This window comes from Pongo pygmaeus, chromosome 1, assembly GCF_028885625.2.
Source record: "Pongo pygmaeus isolate AG05252 chromosome 1, NHGRI_mPonPyg2-v2.0_pri, whole genome shotgun sequence".
NCBI lineage: Eukaryota > Metazoa > Chordata > Mammalia > Primates > Hominidae > Pongo > Pongo pygmaeus.
Genome location: NC_072373.2, coordinates 43247965 through 43269346, shown reverse-complemented (window position 1 = coordinate 43269346; position 21382 = coordinate 43247965). Strand labels below are relative to the sequence as shown.

Sequence of the window (21382 nt, the reverse complement as noted above, 5' to 3'; positions counted from 1 at the left end):
CCACCCCAGCCTCCCAAGTACCTGGGACTACAAGCCTGTGCCATCACCCTGGGCTTATTTTTGTATTTTTTGGTAGAGATGGGTTCCCACTGTCTTGCCCAGGCTGGTCTCAAACTCCTGGCCTCAAGCAATCCTTCCTCCTCAGCCTCCCAAAGTGCTGGTATTATAGGTGTGGGTCACCATGCCTGGCCAAATTAATTCTTATTACATGTCTTGGAAGGTATGGGGGACAACTTAGAACTTCCCAAATAAGCAAGATACTTTTAAATTCCCATCAATTTGTTTACACTATTCCCTCTGCTCAAAACTCTCATCCCAGCTGGCAACTCCTAACTGCTTCAAAGCCTGCCTCAAGTATCATTTCTTCTCAGTAGCTTTCTCAATTCCTATGCTCTCTTGCTTAACTCTCACCCTCTCCTGCTACTCAGAATGATTGCTCTTTCATCTCTGGAGTCATAGCACTTTAAGCATGCCTTTGTTAAATCACTTAACCCAGTGAAATAGATGGACTCATAGAGTTCTATCCTTTCCTCAACTTACTGTGTACTCCCTGAAGGCAAGTGTGAGCATGTCATTGTACAATTCTTGCCTCACTATTGAAGAATAATACAGGTGTGTTGAATTGAATCAAATATTAAAAGAGGACCAAAGAATAGATAGATCTTCTAGGCCTAGGAATTATACTAAGAGTGGAAGGTGTATCCTAAATCCACATATGTGATTCTGCTTTGGTCTTACCAGACTGAATGTAATTTGCTTTTATTTAAAAACAGTGTTGACAGGCCAGGCGCAGTGGCTCATGCCTGTAATCCCAGCACTTTGGGAGGCCAACGCGAGAGGATCACCTGAGGTTAGGAGTTCGAGACCAGCCTAACCAACATGGAGAAACTCCATCTCTACTAAAAATACAAAATGAGCTGGGCGTGGTGGTGCATGCCTATAATCCCAGCTACTTGGGAGGCTGAGGCTGGAGAATCGCTTGAACCTGGGAGGCGGAGGTTGCGGTGAGCTGAGATCACACCATTGCACTCCAGCCTGGGCAACAAGAGTGAAACTGCGTCTAAAAAAAAAAAATCCCCAAAACAGTGTTGGATTCACACTCATGCATGTAATCCCAATACTTTGGGAGGCCGAGGCGGGTGGATCACTTGAGGCCAAGAGTTCAAGACCAGGCTGGCCAACATGGCAAAACTCCTACTAAAACTACAAAAATTAGCTAGGCATAGTGGTGCATGCCTGTAGTCCCAGCTACTCGGGGGTGCTGAGGCATGAGAATTGCTTGAACCCTGGAGGCGGAAGTTGCAGTGAGCTGAGATCACGTCACTGCACTCCAGCCTGGGTAACAGAGCGAGACCCTCTCTCAAAAACAAAAACAAAAACAAACAAACAAACAAAAACCCCACAAACCAGTGTCATTTAGCCAGGTGTGGTGCATGCCTGTGGTCCTAGCTACAGGAGAGGCTGAGGCAGGAGGATCGCTTGAGTCCAGGACTTCAAGGCTGTAGTGAGGTATGATCACACCACTGCACTCCAGCCCGGGTAACAAAGCGAGACCCTGTCTCTAAAGAAAACAACAACAACAACAAAAAATCCTCAAACCACACTAGTGTCATGAATATATTTCTTTAGATAAAACTTTATTAATCAGCTTTCTGTTTAGAACTGGCTTTCCCATAATCCAGTTAACCAAAGGTAGTTGAGTAATTTGAAATATTCCCCAGCTGGAGTAGAATCACATTTGGGGCTTGCTTCAATCAGTGCACCTCTGTCTTGCTTTTGTTTTTCAAAGAGACCCTAGGTCAACCATAGCCTTTGAAGGCATGAGCTGAATGGAAACCAGATGAACTCTATTGAATTTTAAACTTGCCACATTTCCTAGTCTAGTATTAAACTTTTTTCTCTAGTTGAGCAAGTTAACCAAAGAAGTATATATATTTTTTTCTCTTGTAGATTATGCTCACCTAAGAACTTGAGGTTAAAACACACACACACACACACACACACACACAAACCAAAAAACCAAATCGCGAAACAAATTATTCCATACTCATTGCATTGGTTCTTTTGATGGCCTTCTGTCAGTGTTAATGGTTGGTGTGAAAGATTTTTGGAAAAGTTTTCCAGATGGGAGTAATAGCATTTCCTGAAGCACCTTTTATCTTGGTTCGTGGCAAATGATTCTTTCAATGCCCTCAGGTCACTTATACCCTAAGACCCTGCATGAGTTTATTCAACCTTCAAATCAGTCACTTCTGCCCTCATCTAGGGCACATGACAATGTAGTTAGTTACCCAGCAGGTATCTTGGCTAAGTAAGACCATAAATCAATCATATGAGCAGGAGCTTTTGGAGTCAGTCTTCTGTCTGAGCACCTCTAACCGGTTATGCTACCTTAAACAAATTACTTAACTTCTCTCTGTCTCACCTGATTTACCAGTTAAAAAAAAAAAAGGAATAATGGTACCTACCTCATAGGTTTGTTGTGAGGAGTTAAATGTCTAAAGCACTTAGAACAGTGTCTGGCATATAGTAAGTATTCAATAAACATTAGCCTTATATTCTATACTTTAAGAACTATTTATTTATATTTTTACATATGATATGTGGGTATAACAAAAAATTAAAGGAAGAATGGTCATTTTTAGAAAAAACTTTATTTACAAAACCACAACTCAGTCTGCTTTGGTATTGACAAAATCCCTACAACTGAGATATTAAAGAGATACATTTATTTTAGCTTTACATAAAACCAGAATCCAACACTACCCTACTCTCCTATTCCTTTGTGGCTCTGAGCGCAGCTTTAAAAAAACAAAACAAAGCAAAGCAAAGCAAAACAAAACAGCTCTTTATAATGTACAATGGCTTAAGCAAATCGCTTCTTTAGTTTTTTTTCTATTTAAGATTTAGGACAGACTACTCATCTAAAATTCGCTATTTACAGAGAAAGTCCTAGGGAACAGGATAACTTATTTAGGTTTAGCTCTCATAATACAATATCCATAACGGCTTTAGAAGAATGTAAATAAATAACATTGGTAAACAGTGTATACTGATATTTTCTGACAAACTCATTTATCTAACATCATACTGAGCAATCAAGAGGATTCCTCCATATATTTTAAATTTTAATTTATTCTATTTCCTGATTCACAAACTCTTGCTCCGTATTAAAGCAGTTATCACCAATAGAACCTATGAGAACCAGTGCCCATGGAAACCTAACAGCTTGTTTTTTTAATCCCCTATTAAAACTCGGTTGAGCTTGATATATGCATGGTTGAAATATGCGTGGGTACTAGGCCTTTATTCAGGAATGTAAAATTAATGGTATCTGGTATCAAGTTGTAAGAAAAACTCCCCCAGATTGGGAGGTAACTGAGTGATATGTGAAAGAACCTTTTCCTGTCTGAATTTAAGAATACACCTACACTGGGCAGAAGAAGGTGGGAGAGAGGAAGTAGAAATAGAGGAAAAGCACAACTCCATTGGCTTCAATCAAACTGAGGTAACTAATTAGAGACGGAAAATAAATAAATCAACAAATGCCCCATTTTTGTTTTCCAAAAAAGATCACTGGCAAACTAACAATTTTAAAGTTGATCCATTAATATATTTTTAAATAGAAAAAAGTTTGTATATCATATATATCATAATTCCATTTATCTAATACACTCCTCTGCTGAGATATTTAACACATCTTCATCTGTACTCTCTTCTATCTCTGGCAAGTTGCCCCAAAGTAGGACGTTTACACCTGAAAATAAAAAGTCATAAAATTCTTTAATGCTCACTACTGTTATAACTCAGAACACGAATTATGAAACTTTATATGTTAATATTCTTATATAAACCATAGTGTTAGCAGTAAAAAGAGTAGCTATTAAAGAATGTACTGCAAATAAAATTATCTAATATTATCCATCTAGGACATAAACTTTATTTATTTATTTTGAGACAAATTCTTTCTCTGTTGCCCAGGCTGGACTGCCTGGCAGGATCACGGTTCACAATCACAGCTACTGCAGCCTGAACCTCCAGGGCTCAAGTGATCCTCCTACCTCAGCCTCCCAAGTCGCTGGGACTACAGGCGTGTACTACCACACATGGCTAATTTTATTTTGTAGATACAGGTTCCCACTATGTTGCCCAGGCTAGTCTCAAACTCCTGGCTCAAGCAATCCTCTCTCCTTGACCTCCCAAACTATTGGGATTACAGGCATGAGCCACCATGCCTGGCAAACACTTTTTTTAAAGGGATAGGACATAAACATTCTTTAAATCCTTTTAACCAAGGGCTTGAATTCTAGAATTTTACAGCTCTAAAGGCTCTCAGGAGTCCATTTACTCAAACCCTGCCTCCAGCTGCATTATAACATAATCACTATACACTGATAATTTTCTGATCTATTTTAATGATGTTTAAGAATGGAGATCTCACAAGATCCTTTTAGATTAAGTGCCTCTTTGGAGGGTTCAGGGAGAAGTCCTGAATAAGTCTCCTCATCCCTTCAATAAGCAGAGAAGTAGCTGGTGCCATTTTTCTGATTCAGAAAAAAAGCAAGGGTTTGGAGCCAGTTATAATATGAACTGCAATCCTTGATACCAGTGGGTTTCAGTCCACAGGCAGAGCTTTAAACTAAACTTTAGGGCCAGGTTGCAGCAGTCACTATCATAAACAAAAGAATAATCAAAAACTTCACTGAGAAAGAATAGTCAGATTTCATATTGAAGAATGCAGTATACAGTAAATGACTAAACATACAGTAGAGGATAATGACAAGTTTATTACTCTGGGCATATATTACATTATAAGTTAAAGGCACTAAATGGAAAATAACTGACCTCTAGGATAGCCAATTAACTTCACAAGAAAAGCAAATCATTTTTTTTTTTTTTTTGAGTCGGAGTCTCGCTCTATTGCCCAGGCTGGAGTCGAGTGGTGTAATCTTGGCTCACTGCAACCTCTGCCTCCCAGGTTCAAGTGATTCTCGTGCCTCAGCCTCCCGAGTAGCTGGGACTACAGGCGAATGCCACCATGCCCGGGTAATTTTTGTGTTTTTAGTAGAGATGGGGTTTCACCATGTTGGTCAGGGTGGTCTTGAACTCCTGACCTCAGGTGATCCCCCCTGCCTTGGCCTCCCAAAGTGCTGGGATTACAGATGTGAGCCATGACGCTTGGCCAGAAAAACAAATCTTAAGCTGTCCAGTTATCAGTGTGGACACAAAGAGGACCCAGCAATTCAGGATACCCACTCCATACACACTGAGATAGCAGCCACATGGTAGAATGGAATGAGCCAGGATTTGGAGATTAGGTTTGAATCCAGTGTTCACCACTGCTAGTACACCATGCATGGTTTTACTGCAAATGCATGCAACATAAATATATATTACTGTTTTGTGTATTCAAATTTTGTATATAATGTTATTACACTACATGTTGTTTTCTAATTTGCTTTTTCACTCATTATGTTTTTGAGGTTAATCTATGTTGACTTGTGTAGATTTCACTCATTTATTTTTACTTCTGGAGAGTGTTCCATTTTGTGAATTTTTAAAAATGTTGCAAACACAGCCCATTGCTCATCCCTTCCTCAGCTGCCCATCTTGCATAGGTGGTTCAAGGAGACATGCACAGGGATGTGTAGTGTGACACTGTTGAAACAGTAGAAATAATTAACTGTTTACCTTGACTGAGGGAGATACTGGAATCTAATCTGGCAAGAAGTTAGCATGTATCTGATGCTGGTAGGGATACAGATGTGTATCTTATTATTTTCTATAATCTTTTTGTGTTTGAATTGTTTATAATAGAAAACGCTACCCCACCCCCACCCTAAGAATGAATGGTGTTCTGCTCCTGGTAAATGTCATGGAAGAGCTGACAGGAAGAGCTGTAAGGAATTGCGAGGCAAAAATCAAAGTGAAAATTAGAACCCATAAATGTAAATGGATGGCTGAAGCCATTTTGCCTCTGAAGGCATTTGCCAATTCCAGGAAATTTGAGCTGAGGTTTCCCAAGGCTCCTCCAGAAAGTTCTGGGAAATCGGGTCTCTAAATGAAGACTAGCCTAGAAAACAGACCTCCAGGCCTTTTCAGTTTAAACATTCTAGAATTTATAAAGCTTGTCTATGCATTCCTTTGACACTGCTGGTTCAGGTGATTCAAGGACAGTTGTGACGCCATTAGAAACTTGCTTTGATACCAAGCATCTAGAAAATCTTGCTTGAAATCACAATATTAGGGTTACAAAGCAGAAGCTTGATATTCTTGGAGTCAGTACTCAGAGACATGAAGCAGCTCAGCACAATTGGTTCAAAGGAGGAAAAATAAACTAAGAGATTGGATCTGACAGAAGCAGCACCTTCCTTTCTCTGTTAAGAAGGGAGGAAGGAAATCCTGTGATACATCTGTTTCTTATGGATTAGATTCAGTGCAAATGGAAGAACGCGGGGCTTTTATCTTTGAAAAATTGACCAATATTAAAAAGTAAATCAAACTTGAAAAATCTCCACCCTGTGTTTTGAATTCTGTAAAGCAGGAAAAATACTATCAAAGCAGAAACTTCCTTTAATGTGTCCCATGGGCAACACAAATATAAAACTGGAGGCTTAAATTAGGAGACTGTATCCCACTTAGGGGAGTTCAGATAAGTCCTTACATGAAAATGGCTTTCTTAACATACCAAAGTTTTAAATTAAGACCCCATAAATGATAGATTGAGAGCCACAGTTGAATCCCAGATAAAAAAATCAAATCTATAAAAATCTAAGCATAATTGGAGGATTTAAAGACCCTTGACAACCTAGCTTGCAATTCGTGATCTTTTGGTCTGTGAAGGCAAATCATATATTTAAAAAATATATTTAAGTTCTAAAGAAGACTAAAACATGCATTTAGGAATCTAAGAATGCTAGTGTCAACTTAGATTGTCAAGTTACTTAAAGTCGGCTGGCGAGGTGTCTCAGGCCTGTAATCCCAGCCCTTTGGAGGCCAAGGTGGGCAGATCACTTGAGGACAGGAGTTCCAGACGAGCCTGGGCAAAATGGCAAAAACCAGTCTCTACAAAAAATACAAAAAATTAGACAGGGATGCTGGCATACACCTGTGGTCCCACCTATTGAGAAGGCTGAGGTGGGAGAATCGCTTGAGCCTGGGAGGTCGAGGCTGCAGTGAGCCGAGATTGTGCCACTACACTCCAGCCTGGGTGACAGAGCAAGACCCTGTCTCCAAAAAAAAAAAAAAAAAGTTCCTTAAAATCAACTTGGTCTGTTGTGTAAATAGATGTTAGACATTGAGAACATGTGTCTTATAACAAAACTCAATGGCTCCAGGCAATATAAAAAGTATTATATAAATCCCCTTTAAAAATTAGTACTTTGGCCAGTGCAGTGGCTCACACCTGTAATCCCAGCACTTTGGGAGGCTGAGGTGGGTGGATCACCTGAGGTCAGGAGGTCGAGACCAGCCTGGGCAACATGGCAAAACCTTGTCCCTACTAAAAATACAAAAATTAGCCAGGTGTAGTGGTGCACACCTATAATCCCAGCTACTCAGAAAGCTGAGGCAGGAGAATCACTTGAACCTGGGAGGTGGAGGTTGCGCTGAGCCGAGATCACACCACTGCTCTCCAGCCTGGGTGACAGAATGACTCCATCTCAAAAAAAAAAAAAAAAAAGGTACTTCAGGCCAGGCATGGTGACTCACGTCTGTAATCCCATGTAATCCCAGCACTTTGGGAGGCTGAGGTGGGCGGATCCCCTGAGGTCGGGTGTTCAAGACCAGCCTGACCAACATGGTGAAACCCTGTCTCTACTAAAAATACAAAAAAATTAGTCGGGCGTATGCCTGTAATCTCAGCTACTCGGGAGGCTGAGGCACAAGAATCGCTCGAACCCGGGAGGCAGAGGCTGCAGTGAGCCAAGATGACAACACTGCACATCAGCCTGGGAAACAAGAGTGAAACTCTGTCTCAAAAAAAAAAAAAAGAATTAGTATTTCAGTGCCTCAGCACCTTAACACAAGGAAAAAGAATTTTTTTTTTTAAAAGAATTGGTAGTGTACTTTCTTACTAAAATAATTTTTTTTTTTTTTTTTGAGACAGGGTCTCACTCTGTTGCCCAGGCTGGAGTGCAGTGGTGCCATCTTGGCTTACTGCAACCTCCACCTCCCAGGTTCAAGGGGGGGTTTCATCATATTGGCCAGGCTGGTCTTGAACCCCTGACCTCAAGTGATCATCTGTCTTGGCCTCCCAAAGTGTGAGATTACAGGTGTGAGCCACCATGCCTGGCCTTGCTAAGATAATTAGTATAGGCATACCTCAATTGTGCTTTAGTTTATTGTACACCATAGATACTGGGCTTTATATAAATGGAAGGTTTTGGCAATCCTGCACTGAGTAAGTCTAACAGCATATGCTTACCTTGTGTCTGTTACATTTTGATAATTCTCTCAATATTTCAACCTTTTTCATTATTATTATATATATTATGGTGATCTGTGATCTTTGATGTTACTGTTATAATTGTTTCAGGGTGCTATGAACCACACCCACTTAAGACCATACCCACTTAAGACTGCAAACTTAATCGATAAATATTTTGTGTGTTCTGACTGCTCCACTGACCAGCTGTTCTCTCTCTCTTTCCTGGGGCCTCCCTATTTCCTAAGATACAACAATATTGAAATTGGGCCAGTTAATATCCCTACAATGACCTCTAAGTGTTCAAGTGAAAGAGAGTGGCATATCTCTCACTTTAAATCAAAAGCTAGAAATGATTAAGCATAGTGAGGAAGACATACTGAAAGCTGAGACAGGCTGAAAGTTGGGCCTTTTATGCCCAATTGTTAGCCAACTTGTGACTGCAAAGAAAAGTTCTTAAAGGACATAAGAAGTGCTACTCCAGTGAAAACATGAATAAGAAAGTGAAACAGCCTTATTGCTGATATGGAGAAAGTTTTAGTGACCTAGATAGAAGATTAAACCAGCCATGATATTCTCTTAAGCGAAAACCTAATCCAGAGCTAGGTCTTAACTCTCTGCAATTCTATGAAGGGCAAGAAAGTTGAGGAAACTGTAGAAGAAAGTTTGAAGCTAGCAGAGGTTGGTTTATAAAGTTTAAGGAAAGAAGCCATTTCTACAACATACAAGTGCAGGTGAAGCAAAAAGTGCTGATGTAGAAGCTGCAGCAAGTTATTCAGAAGATCTAGCTAAGATCATTGATGAAGGTGGCTACACTAAACACAGATTTTTTTCTTTTCTTTTCTTTTTTTTTTTTTTTTTGAGACGGAGTTTCACTTTTGTTGCCCAGGCTGGAGTGCAATGGCGTGATCTTGACTCACCGCAACCTCTGCCTCCCAGGTTCAAGCCATTCTCCTGCCTCAGCCTCCCAAGTAGCTGGGATTACAGGCATGCACCACCATGCCCGGCTAATTTTGAATTTTTAGTAGAGATGGGGTTTCTCCATGTTGGTCAGGCTGGTCTCGAACTCCCAACCTCAGGTGATCTGCCTGCCTCGGCCTCCCAAACTGCTGGGATTACAGGCGTGAGCCACCGCGCCCGGCCTCTTATTACTTTTTTTTTTTTTGAGATGGAGTTTCACTCTTGGTGCAATGGTGCGATCTCGGCTCACTTCAAACTCCGCTTCCCAGGTTCAAGTGATTCTTCTGCCTCAGTCCCCCAAGTAGCTGGGCATGTACCATCATGCCCGGCTAATTTTTTATTTTTAGTAGAGGCAGAGTTCTACTATATTGGTCAGGCTGGTCTTAAACTCCTGACCTCAGGTGATCCATCCACCTCGGCCTCCCAAAGTCCTGGGATTATAGGCGTGAACCACTGCGTCCGGCAGAGATTTTTAATATACACAAAACAGCCTTCTATTGGAAGTAGATGCCATCTAGGACTTTCATAGCTAGAGAGGAGAAGTAATACTTGGCTTCAAAGCTTCAAAGGACAGGCTGAATCTCTTGTTAGAGGATAATGCAGCTGGTGACTTTAAGTTGAATCCAATGCTCATTTACCATTCTGAAATTTCTAGGGTTCTTAGGAATTATGCTAAATATACTTTGCCTGTGCGTTGTCAATGAAACAGCAAAGCCTGGATGACAGCAAATCTGTTTACAGCATGTTTTACTAAATATTTTAAGCCCATTGTTAAGACCTACTGCTCAGAAAAATCCCTTTGAAAATATTACTGTTCATTGACAATGCACCTAGTCACCCAGGAGCTCTGATGGCATTGTACAAGGAGATAAATGTTGCTTTAATGCCTTAACATAACATCTATTTGGCAGCCCATGGATCAAGAAGTAATTTAATCTTTCAAGTCTTATTATTTAAGAGATAGATTTCATAAGGCTATAGCTGCCCTAGATAGTAATTCTTCTGATGGATCTGGGTAAAGTACATTGAAAACCTTCTGGAAAAGCACATTCCTGATTCATGGGAGGAGGTCAAAATATCAACCTTAACAGGAGTTTGAAAGAAGTTGATTTCAACCCTCATGGGTAACTTTCAGAGGTTTTAGACTTCAGTGGAGGAAGTAACTGCAGATGTGGTAGAAACAGCAAGAAAACTACACTTAGAAATGGAGCCTGAAGATGTGACTGCATTGCTGCAATCTCATGATGAAACTTTAATGGATAAGGAGTTGCTTTTTATGGATAAGCAAAGAAAATGGTTTCTTGAGGTGAAATCTACTCTTGATGAAGATGCTGTAAATATTGTTGAAATGAAAACAAAGGATTTAGAATATTACATAAACATAGTTGGTAAAGTAGTAGCAGAATTTGAGAGGATTGACTCCAATTTTGAAAGAGGTTCTACTATGTGTAAAATTCTATCAAATGGCATCACATGCTACAGAGAAATCTTTTGTGAAAGGAAGAGTCAATCCATACAGCAAACCTCATTGTTGTCCTATTTTAAGAAATTGCCACAGCCATCCTAACCTCCAGCAACCACCACCCTGACCAGTTTGCAGTCATCAACATCAAGGCAAGACCCTCCACCAGCAAAAAGATTATGACTTGCTGAAGGTTCAGATGATCATTAGCAGTTTTTAGCAATAAAGCATTTTTTTTTTCTTTTTTGAGACAGAGTCTCGTATTGTTGCCCAGGCTGAAATGCGGTGGCATGATCACAGCTCACTGCAGCCTCTACCTCCCAAATTCAAGTGATCCTCCCACCTCAGCCTCCTGGGTAGCTGGGACAACAGTATGCACCACGATGCCTGGATAATTTTTGTATTTTTTTGTAGAGATGAGGTCTCAGCATGCTGCCCAGGCTGGTCTCAAACTCCTGGGCTCAAGTGATCCTCCCACCTTGGACTGCCAAAGTGCTGGGATTACAGGCATGAGCCACTGCTCTCGGCCGAGTAAGTATTTTTTGATTAAGGTATGCACATTGTTTTTTAAATGTCCTGCTATTGCACACTTAATAGATTATAATATATTGTAAACATAACTTTTATATACACTGGGAAACCAAAAAATTATGTGACTTGCTTTAATTGAGGTATTTGCTTGCTTTATTATGGTGGTCTGGAATTGAACCTACAATATCTCCAATTGTGCCTGTACAACATACTTTATACTTTGGTGTCAAATATTTCCCTTGACTAAAATTCTGTCATAATGTATTAACATAGATGTCGAAATGTCTGTTTTTATTCTGAAGCATCACCAAATACAAAGGTTACTTAGTCCTCCTCCTCTCAACTCCATTGCCCTAGGCCTGGCCTCTCCTTTTCTTACACACACACAGACACACACACAGGCACACAAATACACACACACACACACACATTGGACTATCAAATCTAAAATCTTCAAAAATTCTCTGGAGTCGGAATATGTATCAAGGCAGCAGTTAAGAGCAATTATAATATTCATTTTAAAAGACCAAGAAATTCAGCCAAGTTTGAGGCCTTAAGTACGAGGATGAACATAGAAATGACAATGAATTTTGCCTAATAGTTTTCATTAATGAATGTCTGGGAAAAAAGAATTGAAGTTTCACTCTAGCTGATCCAGCTAAGAAGATCTAAAAGGAATCCTGAAATGATCTATTGGGAATTTTACTCAGGTATTGATACAGAAATGTTACAGCAATGTCCAAGTCAATTGTTTCTTACCTGTGGAGTCTAGTCTGTTAATATCATAAACTGCCTGGCTGTGAAACATCCAGAAGTGTCCGTTGTTGCAGGAAAGAAGACAGGAACTACATGGAACGATCACATGATAACCTACAATGTTCCCACTAGAAAAGAAAGCATATGTTACTAGATACCATGTAACAACTGGCCAGATAAGTCTTTTCATATGCTTATATAAATAGACCATATAATTTAGACCTCATTTCCTCCTAACAACTTTCATTGCTGAGATCTTTGGGATGGGATGGTGGTACAGTTCTACCATCAAGTGGGAAAGCAGTCTTTAAGTGAATAATAGTAACATATTCTCACATTTCTTTGCTATTATTATTATTATTATTATTATTATTGAGACCGAGTTTTGCTCTTGTCACCCAGGCTGGAGTGCAATGGCGCCATCTCAGCTCACTGCAACCTCCGCCTCCCAGGTTCAAGTGATTCTCCTGCCTCAGCCTCCAGGATAGCTGGGATTACAGGCGTGTGCCAACATGCCCAGCTAATTTTTGTGTTATTAGTAGAGATGGGGTTTTACCATGTTGGCCAGGCTGGTCTCGAACTCCTGACCTCAGGTGATCCACCTGCCTTGGCCTCCCAAAGTGCTGGGATTACAGGTGTGAGCCACTACGCTTGTCCTGCTAGTGTTATTTTATGCATTCTCCCTTCAGAAGTTAGCTTCTAGATGCCATAATGTTGTAATTTGTTTTATAAACCACCCAAATTGATGTGCTGTACAGACAAAACAAATTAAATAAACTCAGTTCTGTGGGTAAAGGTTTTTGCTATCCCAGGACTGTGGCAAGTTGGGTTCTTACATGTTCTAGTTTCATGCCAGTACCTAAAAACTGTTTCAACAGATGGAGAGGTAGGAAGACAGCATGAGTCCCTGTAAACCAAATACAATCTGGCTGCTCTAATTTTAGTCTCAGTGTTTTTGAAGGAATTCAGAAATAAAGCAATCTACAGCCTCCAGAGAAAGTTGCAAAAGTTTTTACAGTTTTCAGAATTATCCAGCTGATTATAAGTACCTCAGTCTTTCACAATTTTTTTTTTTTTTTTTAACTAGCTAGTCACATATTAAATAGAGTGAACCTACAGGGAATGTTTTAGCTAGTACTTTAAAAAAATAGCAACATGAACTGTTTATACCTTGAGTTGTAAAAATTCTTATTGAAGCTTAGTCTTACTCTGTGAGATTTGTGAGTCAGTCATTTTTATGAGACCCAATAAAGATTACTATAAAAGGTACCATTCCACCTAAAATATGTCTTCTAATTATAACTTGCTTGAAAGGCAAACAAATGAAAACAAAAGTTGTTTTTGGACTAGGAGTGCCAGTTATTTGTAAGACTATATTGCAAGAGTAAATTCCATGACTTTAATTACTGCCTATATTCATTCATTGATCCATTGATTCATCACTTAACTAACATTTATTGAGTATCTACTATCTTTCAGGCACTGCTCTAGGTGCTAGGAATACAGCGGTAAACAAAACAAAGCCCTTGTTCTCACGGAGCTACTATTCTAGCGAGGCTACATCAGATCATTCTGCTCCCTGGTTAAAACCCCTTCAATAGCCAAAAATGAAAATAAAAACCTCTCCATACCAAGGTCCAGAACTACGCTGTCAGGAATAACAGCCACTAGCCACATGTGGCTGTTGTACACTTGAAGTGGGGTTGGCCTGAACTGAGATGTGCTGTTAGGTGTAAAATGTACACCAGATTTCAAAGAGTAAGAAAAAAAATGGAATATAAAATATTACATTAGTAGTTTATGTTGGTTAGATGTTGAAATAATATTTTGGATACATTGGGTTAGACAAAATATATGATGAAAATTAACTTTCCTGTCTTGGTTTTCTTTTGAAAATGTTGTTGTTCGGGTGCAGTGGCTCATGCCTGTAATCCCAGCACTTTGGGAGGCTGAGGTGGGTGAATCACTTGAGGTCAGGAGTTCGAGACCAGCCTGGCCAACATGGCAAAACCCCGCCTCTACTAAAAACACGAAAATTAACTGGGCGTGGTGGCACGTGCCTGTAGTCACAGCTACTCGGGAGGCAGAGGTGAGAGAATCACTTGAACCCAGAAGATGGAGGTTGCAGTGAGCCGAGATCATGCCATTGCACTCCAGCCTGGGCAACAGAGCAAGACTCTGTCTCAAAACAAAACAAAAAAAATGTTGTTGCCCAGGTGCGGTGGCTCACACCTGTAATCCCATACTTTGGGAGGCCAAGGCAGGTGGATCACTTGAGGTCAGGAGTTTGAGACCAGCCTGGCTAACATGGCAAAATCCAGTCTCTACTAAAAATACAAAAATTAGCCGGGTGGGCTGGGTGCGGTGGCTCACGCCTGTAATCCTAGCACTTAGGGAGGCCAAGGCAGGCGGACTGCCTGAGCTCAGGAGTTCGAGAGCAGCCTGGGCAACACAGTGAAACCCTGTCTCTACTAAAATACAAAAAATTAGCTGGGCATGGTGGTACGTGCCTGTAGTCTCAGCTACTCAGGAGGCTGAGGCAGGAGAATCGCTTGAACCTGGGAGGCGGAGGTTGCAGTGAGCTGAGATTGCACCACTGCACTCTAGCCTGGGCGACAGAGCAAGATTCCATCTCAAAAAAAAAAAAAAAAAAAGAAAGAAAGAAAATAATGTCCAAAGGCCAGTGACTTCATCTAGTTTTTGTTGTATTTCCAGCCCTTGTTACAATGACTACCACATACTAGCTCCTCAATACAAGTATAGCTTAAATAAAGGAATGAAATCAAACAGCACATAAGAAGAGTTTGCCAATTTAAATTATTAGGATTGTCATTTATAATACAAACCCCTTCTAAATACAAACCCCATCTAAATGAGAAAATTTCAACTTTTATCCTTCTAAAATGAAAATAATAACACGTCTACTTCTCAAAAGATTATAGTAATAGCTCTCAGCTGTTGTAATTTATAGTTTATTGAGCCTTTTAACATTCATATTTGATCTTTATAATAACTTGATAAGGTAAACACAGAAGATTATTAAATTTCTATCTTAATAAGACAGAATGGCCGGGTGCGGTGGCTCACGCCTGTAATCCTAGCACTTTGGCAGACCGAGGCGGGCGGATCACCTGAGGCTGGGAGTTCAAGAGCAGCCTGACCAACATGGAGAAATCGTGTCTCTACTAAAAATACAAAAAAAAAAAAAAAAAAATTAGCTGGGCATGGTGGTGCATGCCTGTAATCCCAGCTACTCAGGAGGCTGAGGCAGAAGAATTGCTTGAACCTGTGAGTTAGAGGTTGTGGTGAGCTTAGATCGCGCCATTGCACTCCAGCCTTGGCAACAAGAGCAAAAACTCCTTCTCAAAAAAAAAAAAGAAAGAAAGAAAGAAAGAAATTAAGGTAGGATGCAGTGGCTCACACCTGTAATCCCAGCCTTTTGGGAAGCTGAGGAGAGAGGATCACTTGAGGCCAGGTGTTTGAGATCAGCCTGGGCAACATAGCAAGACCCTATTGCTACAAAAAATAAAAAACTTAGCCAGGCATGGTGGTGCCTGCCTGTAGTCCCAGCTACTCAGGAGGCTGAGGTAGGAGAATCACTTGAGCCCAGAGTTCAAGGCTACAGTGAGCTATGATCATGCCACTGCATTCCAGCCTGAGCAACAGTATGAGACCCCTCTAAAAACAAAGAAAGAAAGAGTAATAACCTAGAAATTAAATAAGAAAACAGAGGTTCAGCAGTTTAGAGGCTTAAGGAGTTCACTGAAGATCACATAGAGAGTAAGGGTAGGGTCAGACCTCAAACATGATTTTTATTATTGTAAATCCAAGTGTTTTTCCCCCCTAACCTACATTGCCTTGTTCTGAAAATTGAAGCGGATACTGTGAATACACTTTGAAAATTGTAAAATTATATACTAATGTGAAGCATCACAAAACCCTTTTAAAAATAGCTCTAAGTAATAAATTATTTTTCAATGGCTCATTGCATGCTTTATACCAGTCCTTGTTGCAGCCCACTGAACCTTTCTCTATGCTTTGGTGTCAATATCCGTCTTCCAAACCCAGGGCTATCCAGAATAGTGCCACAAATTACCATTTTAAACATGCAATGTCCTTCAGTTTACATTTGCAGATTTTGGTGAAATAGCATCTTCCAGTGAAGTCCACTGCGCTGGAGGGAGAAAGGTATAAAAAGACAGTCAGATGTACTTTACAAAAAATTTAATTGTGGCAAAAAATTAACAAAATTTACCAACTTAACAAGTTTTATGTGTGCAGAGCAGATGTGTTAAATATAATCACATTGCTGTGTAATGAATCTCTTGGGTTCAAGTGACCCTCCTACCAGAGTTTCCTGAGTAGGTGGAACTATAGGCGCCCTATACCACATTTTGTTTATCCGTTCATCTATAGAGTCAATGGACATTTGGAGTGCTTCCACCTCTTGACTATTGTGAATAATGCTGTTAATGAACATGGGTGTGCACATATCTCTTCCAAGATCCAGTTATGAATTCTTTTGGATATGTACCCAGAACTGCTGGATCAGATAGTAATTCTACGCTTGATTTAGCACAAATTTTGTCAGTCCAATGAGCTGAAAGCTAACATAGAACTATAGTATATTTTTAAAGAGTCAGTTCATATTTGTGAGCTCAACATAAACATCTGACAAATTTTCCATTAAAAAAATTTTTATGTGTTCATTGATTCACACACATCTTAGCATGCTAATTCATTATTATTTTAACCCCTACAAAGAAGAGTAGAAAATAGGAAAAACCTGATTCTATTCTAGACTTGGGTCTAACCTGTAACAATTCACCTAACCTTCCTTATGACTGCCCTATTACTTACCATAGCTATTGCAAAGATGAATGGGTTAATATTTTAAATTTGTGTATGAGCTACTAAAAAGAAAAAGCAGTGGACAATGAATCACAGAACTTTGTAGCAGTAGGTTCTATGATTTATTTTCTAGTGTTTTTCCTTTTTTGAAATACATATACGATGTACACACACACAAATGTAAAACATTAACTTAGAATTTTAAAAAATTAAAAAGATTTTAAAATAACCCATTTATCTCTGCAATATATGACAGCCTTTGGCTTTGCTGTCAGGCATGATTACACTTAGACCAATTCAGAAAAGATTTCAAGAAAGGAAGAGTACACAGCTTTACCTGGGTAAATAAAAAAACTTGTAAAGTTTCTATCATTATCATGAAATTCATTTAAAATGAATTGTGGTTATTAACCTGCTTCCTCTGGCTCTATATCCAAAGACTTAGAGAATAACTGTCCACTCATATTTTGGATAGTTACTTTCCTTTTAATAATAAAATTTCAATAAAGAACCAAATTTTAAGATTCATGTAGGGCATATATATGTTGACTATGGAAAGGGAAAGTACTATTTAGAGCTAGAAAAAGGTTTATTTGAGTCAAATAAAATGGCTATTTTACCAAATAGGAAGCAAATTCTTAAGGACTCTACACCCAAAAGCAGTTAGTGGCTGAAAACAAACAGATTTTAAAAGGGTTCAATTATGGGAACAAATGTGTAATGTCCAAAATAGGCTTTATTGGAGATAAGGATTAAGGCTAAGTTTCTATTTTTCATCCCATAAAAATCTATTTACATCTCTTTCAGAGAGAGAGAGTTTTGAGGAAAGAAAACTGAATTTGATGAACAACGGATCTGATTTAGGATGCCAATTGCAAATAATGATAGAAAACTGATTTTTTTTTTTTAGTGCAAAATTTCATGGATAAAAATGAAAAACTTAAATGACCTCTCCTCCCCAACAGTACAGAAAATTTTGCCTGAATTTACTTAAAGTCTACGCCACCGACTTGATTCAGTGAAATAGGATGGTTGGGCAGGGCACTGAACCAGGGATCAAACTTAAGAGATGTGTGGTCGCATGACTGTAATTGAACTAGAAGCATTACATCAGGACTGACCACCTTGGCTAAACCACAGACTTTGTCCAGACAGTCTGCCCACTTAGATATATTCCATGGGGATCATCAAACTGGTGGGAGTGGCTGGAACACCGAAATGATAACCTCCTTGTTGACTCCCACAGATCCAAGCCATAAGTGTTCCCATTTAGTTAAAAGCCACCGTTGCCCGCCACTAGCATGACTTACTTGGTAGGAGGGATGTCTGTAGAGAAAAGGTCTATTTCAGTATCAGCCAGCAAAACAGCCTTCATTCCCCTAGAGCTGAGCACTTGTTTACAGAATTTGCAACACAGGATGGACACGCACCTGTCCTTGAAACTACAAATGTTGGTAGACATGGCGTCGCAGGAAGGATGAGGTGTGGGATTTTGAAAAAGGAAACAAGAGTAATGCTCCTACTACTTTGATTCCCCTAGGCTAAAATTCAAATTGCGAGACCTAGAGCTTTTCTAAGTCCTAATATTGGGAAGGAAATTATTTTTTTTTCTGTTTTCCCGGTGGCGAAGTAGAAGAAGTATTTATTGAGTATGAACAGGGGAGCGCGGCAAACTTGGCTTTCCTTTCAACTTTTGGAGAAGGGAGTGGAGTTTGAATTGGAGAGGAGGCAGGTGGAGTTTGAAGGGAACTTCTCAACAGCTTTCCCTTTCTGCTGTCTAAAGGAGTCCTCTACTCTTCAGCTCCCGCCCCTTCATAGCAATTCCCTCAGCCTTCTCCGATCGTCTAATTTAAAGCTTCTCCTCTTTTAAGACATCCCTTCCCCAGCATTAAGCCCCTCCCCCGGAGCGCTCCCGTTCCCTGCTGTCGGATCTCGGGCTAAGCGTCCCTACCCACGCCTCCTCTTCCCAGGATTCAGAAACTCCCTTCTGCCAGGCGATCCCGGATTCTCCTCCGTCCCGCCCCTCTCTCCCGGACCTTTCTCCGCTCTGCGGGTCCGCGGGCCCCTCTCCTGGCAACCCCCGGCCCTCAGCGTGCTCGCGCTGTTTCACCCGCGTCCTCCCTTCCCTCAGCTGTCCCTCGTGCCCCCCGCAGTCCCCTCAGGTCTCTTCCCGGAGCGGCTGTTCCCGGGCGCGCGGTGGTGTTGGTGGGGCAGGGCTGAAGTCGCTTTAGGGGCTCAGTAGGCGCTGGGGTCTGTCACCGAACACGTTGGTTTTCGCTCCCTCTTCCGCTTTTCCTGCCTCTCCAACCCGGTATCAGTTTGAATTGCCAGCGCCGCGCACCGATTGGAAGAACTAGAGTTCGCCCCAGTCTCTCATTGGAAGGCTCCGGGGCCTCCCCTGACGAGAGCTTAGTGGCTTGAAGACCGTAGGCACCGCCCCAGTAACGGTGCTGAGATCAGTTCGGCTTTCTGGTTGGCTGAGCTTGGCTCCGCCTCCGATCTCATTGGCCGGCTTCGGGAGGTTTCGGCAAACCCTGCGTTCGCCCTAGTTAAAGTGGCAAGGCACGCCCTTCCCGCTTCTTATTGGAAGAGGGTCTACAGTCTCCACCGGTCTCTACTCTTTATTGGCTAAAATTCCCCGCAACACCCCTCCTCTCTACCCCGGCCCAATTGGCCGTGCCTTAGCTCAAGAGTTTGTGTTTGGTCGTCGATTCCACCTTAATCCCGCCCATCAGTTCTACTTAGGGGTTCAACAACCCGGGGTGGAGCTTAATCTGTGACCACGCCTCGGCAGTGCTAGTCACACCTCCAAGTTTTGCCAGCTCCTCCCCCTCATTCCGGGCCTCTCGGGATCAGCTCTTCCTATTGGCTAAGGGCCCCATCGGTCGATAGAAAACGGGCGGTGATTGGTAAAGGGGTGGGTTCTACTTCCCGGCGGGGTCCTGCGGAGTTGGCGGAGGCTCCTCCAGAGACTGGGGCACCGATCTGCGTAGAAACGGGTGGCGGGGAAGAGAGGGGAGGAGAGCTCTGAGTGGGAAGCGGAGCCGGGGGCCTGGGACCCGTCGCGTCAGAGCCAGGTAAAGGCTCCTTCCCTCTTTCTTTTCTTCCTCCCGGCCGCCGGGCTGGAGCCCTGACTGAACAAACCCGGGCTGGGGCGGGAAGGAGAGGGCGCGGATGCTGCTCGCGGCATCGCCTTAGCGGTGCCGCCCGGAATCCCTCAGACCGCCCCCACTCCACCCTCTCCAAATCTCCCAGTACAGCCCATAATACTTCTCAGGACTGCGAGTCTCTCCGCCCATCACTGTACAGCCTGGGACTCTGTCCTGGCTTAAGGACCGCAGCGCAGCCCGCACCCAGCCGCCTCTCCCGTTCCTCCGCACACGGGCAGCCGCGGTCCACTGTGGGGCAGTCGTCGTTGGCATCGCGCGTAACCATCGGCCGGCCTCCTCCAGTGTCTCCCAGCCCTGGCGGACAGCCCGGGTCCCAGCCTAGGACCCAGGAGGATGGGTGTTCCGCGCAGCTTCCGGGGCTCTCCCCCAGTCCCACCCCCCGGCCCGCCCCGATGGACTTCTCTTCGCCCACTCCCATTCCTAGACCACATCTCGGTCCCCACAATTCCTGACATCCTTGCGCTTCACGCAACATCGCGGCCCATGATCATGCCCCAATTCCCCTCACCTCTAAGGCAGCCTTCTCTTTGCCCCCTCCCGCCTTCCGAGCGTGTGCAACTCCAGTTGTCCCCGGGCTCCCTTCCAGCCTCAGGACCCCATCTCACACCCGCCTCTCACTTCCCGCTTCCCGCCCGCCTGAACCCCGCCGCCTCTGCTCCCTGTCTTGCTCCCTCAGCGTGGCCCCTTCCTCCAGCCGCGGAAAATGGGAGACGCTAGCGGGAGCTTCCTCCTCCCGGCGCTCGGAGGAAAAGGAAAGACCAAGTAGAAAGGGTCGCCGCTGCGGCACGCGAGGAAGCTAGACGCCGGGCTCCGCGCTCCCGCTTGCGTCCCTCCAGCCCCCTGGGCCTCGTCCGGGGCAGGATCTTCTCGGGCACCGCCTGGTGCGAGGAGTCAGGACTGCGACCTCACCGACCTCCTCCCATCCCCAGCCTGGGATTGGGTGGGATATCTGGAGTCTTTGGGCTTGGGTGGCAAAAAAATATTGGGGGTGGCATTTATAGTCACTATCGTCTCTAGCTTGGGGGGAGGCGACGGCTGCCTTCCGCTCGCCGCCCCCCGGTTTTCCCGGCTCCGACCCTATCCTCTAACCCGTTTCCTGCTTCAGCAGACCACATTGTTTTCCTGGATGTGTCCCGTGCCGAGCAGGCTTTTTCCTGCAGATTTGCACCCCCCCCAACATTTTGCTGCCAAGAGAAGCTAGTAACCAAAAACAAAACAACTGGGAGG

General features: G+C 42.5%; 2 protein-coding genes across 13 annotated transcripts in view; one reads left to right on the top strand and one right to left on the bottom strand.

Annotated features, from left to right (window-relative positions):
* Positions 1 to 2558: 2558 nt before the first annotated feature.
* On the bottom strand, positions 2559 to 20473 carry FAM72A (family with sequence similarity 72 member A). Of its 4 annotated transcripts, XM_063646495.1 has the most exons (5): positions 20256 to 20473; positions 18296 to 19970; positions 16231 to 16308; positions 12138 to 12262; positions 2559 to 3757 (listed from the first exon to the last, which is right to left on the bottom strand). In XM_063646495.1, exons 2-5 carry the CDS (start codon positions 18445 to 18447, stop codon positions 3663 to 3665), a joined length of 450 nt encoding a protein of 149 aa, XP_063502565.1. In that variant the 5' UTR covers positions 18448 to 19970; positions 20256 to 20473; the 3' UTR covers positions 2559 to 3662. The 4 variants fall into 4 exon arrangements, with proteins under 4 accessions (XP_063502565.1, XP_054337509.1, XP_054337437.1 ...); XM_054481534.2 differs by lacking the exon at positions 18296 to 19970 and having other exon boundaries at positions 20256 to 20437; XM_054481462.2 differs by lacking the exon at positions 20256 to 20473 and having other exon boundaries at positions 18416 to 18690.
* Positions 19902 to 21382, top strand: part of SRGAP2 (SLIT-ROBO Rho GTPase activating protein 2) — a 252236-nt gene continuing 250755 nt past the window's right edge. For 7 of the 9 annotated variants that reach the window (XM_054480813.2, XM_054480729.2, XM_063646477.1 and 4 more), the window contains exon 1: positions 19906 to 20062. The gene's annotated coding sequence lies outside the window, so the exon portion shown is untranslated. Of the gene's footprint in view, positions 20063 to 21382 lie in introns of all 9 variants that reach the window. The other 2 variants (XM_054481009.2, XM_054481099.2) reach the window with 1 other exon arrangement.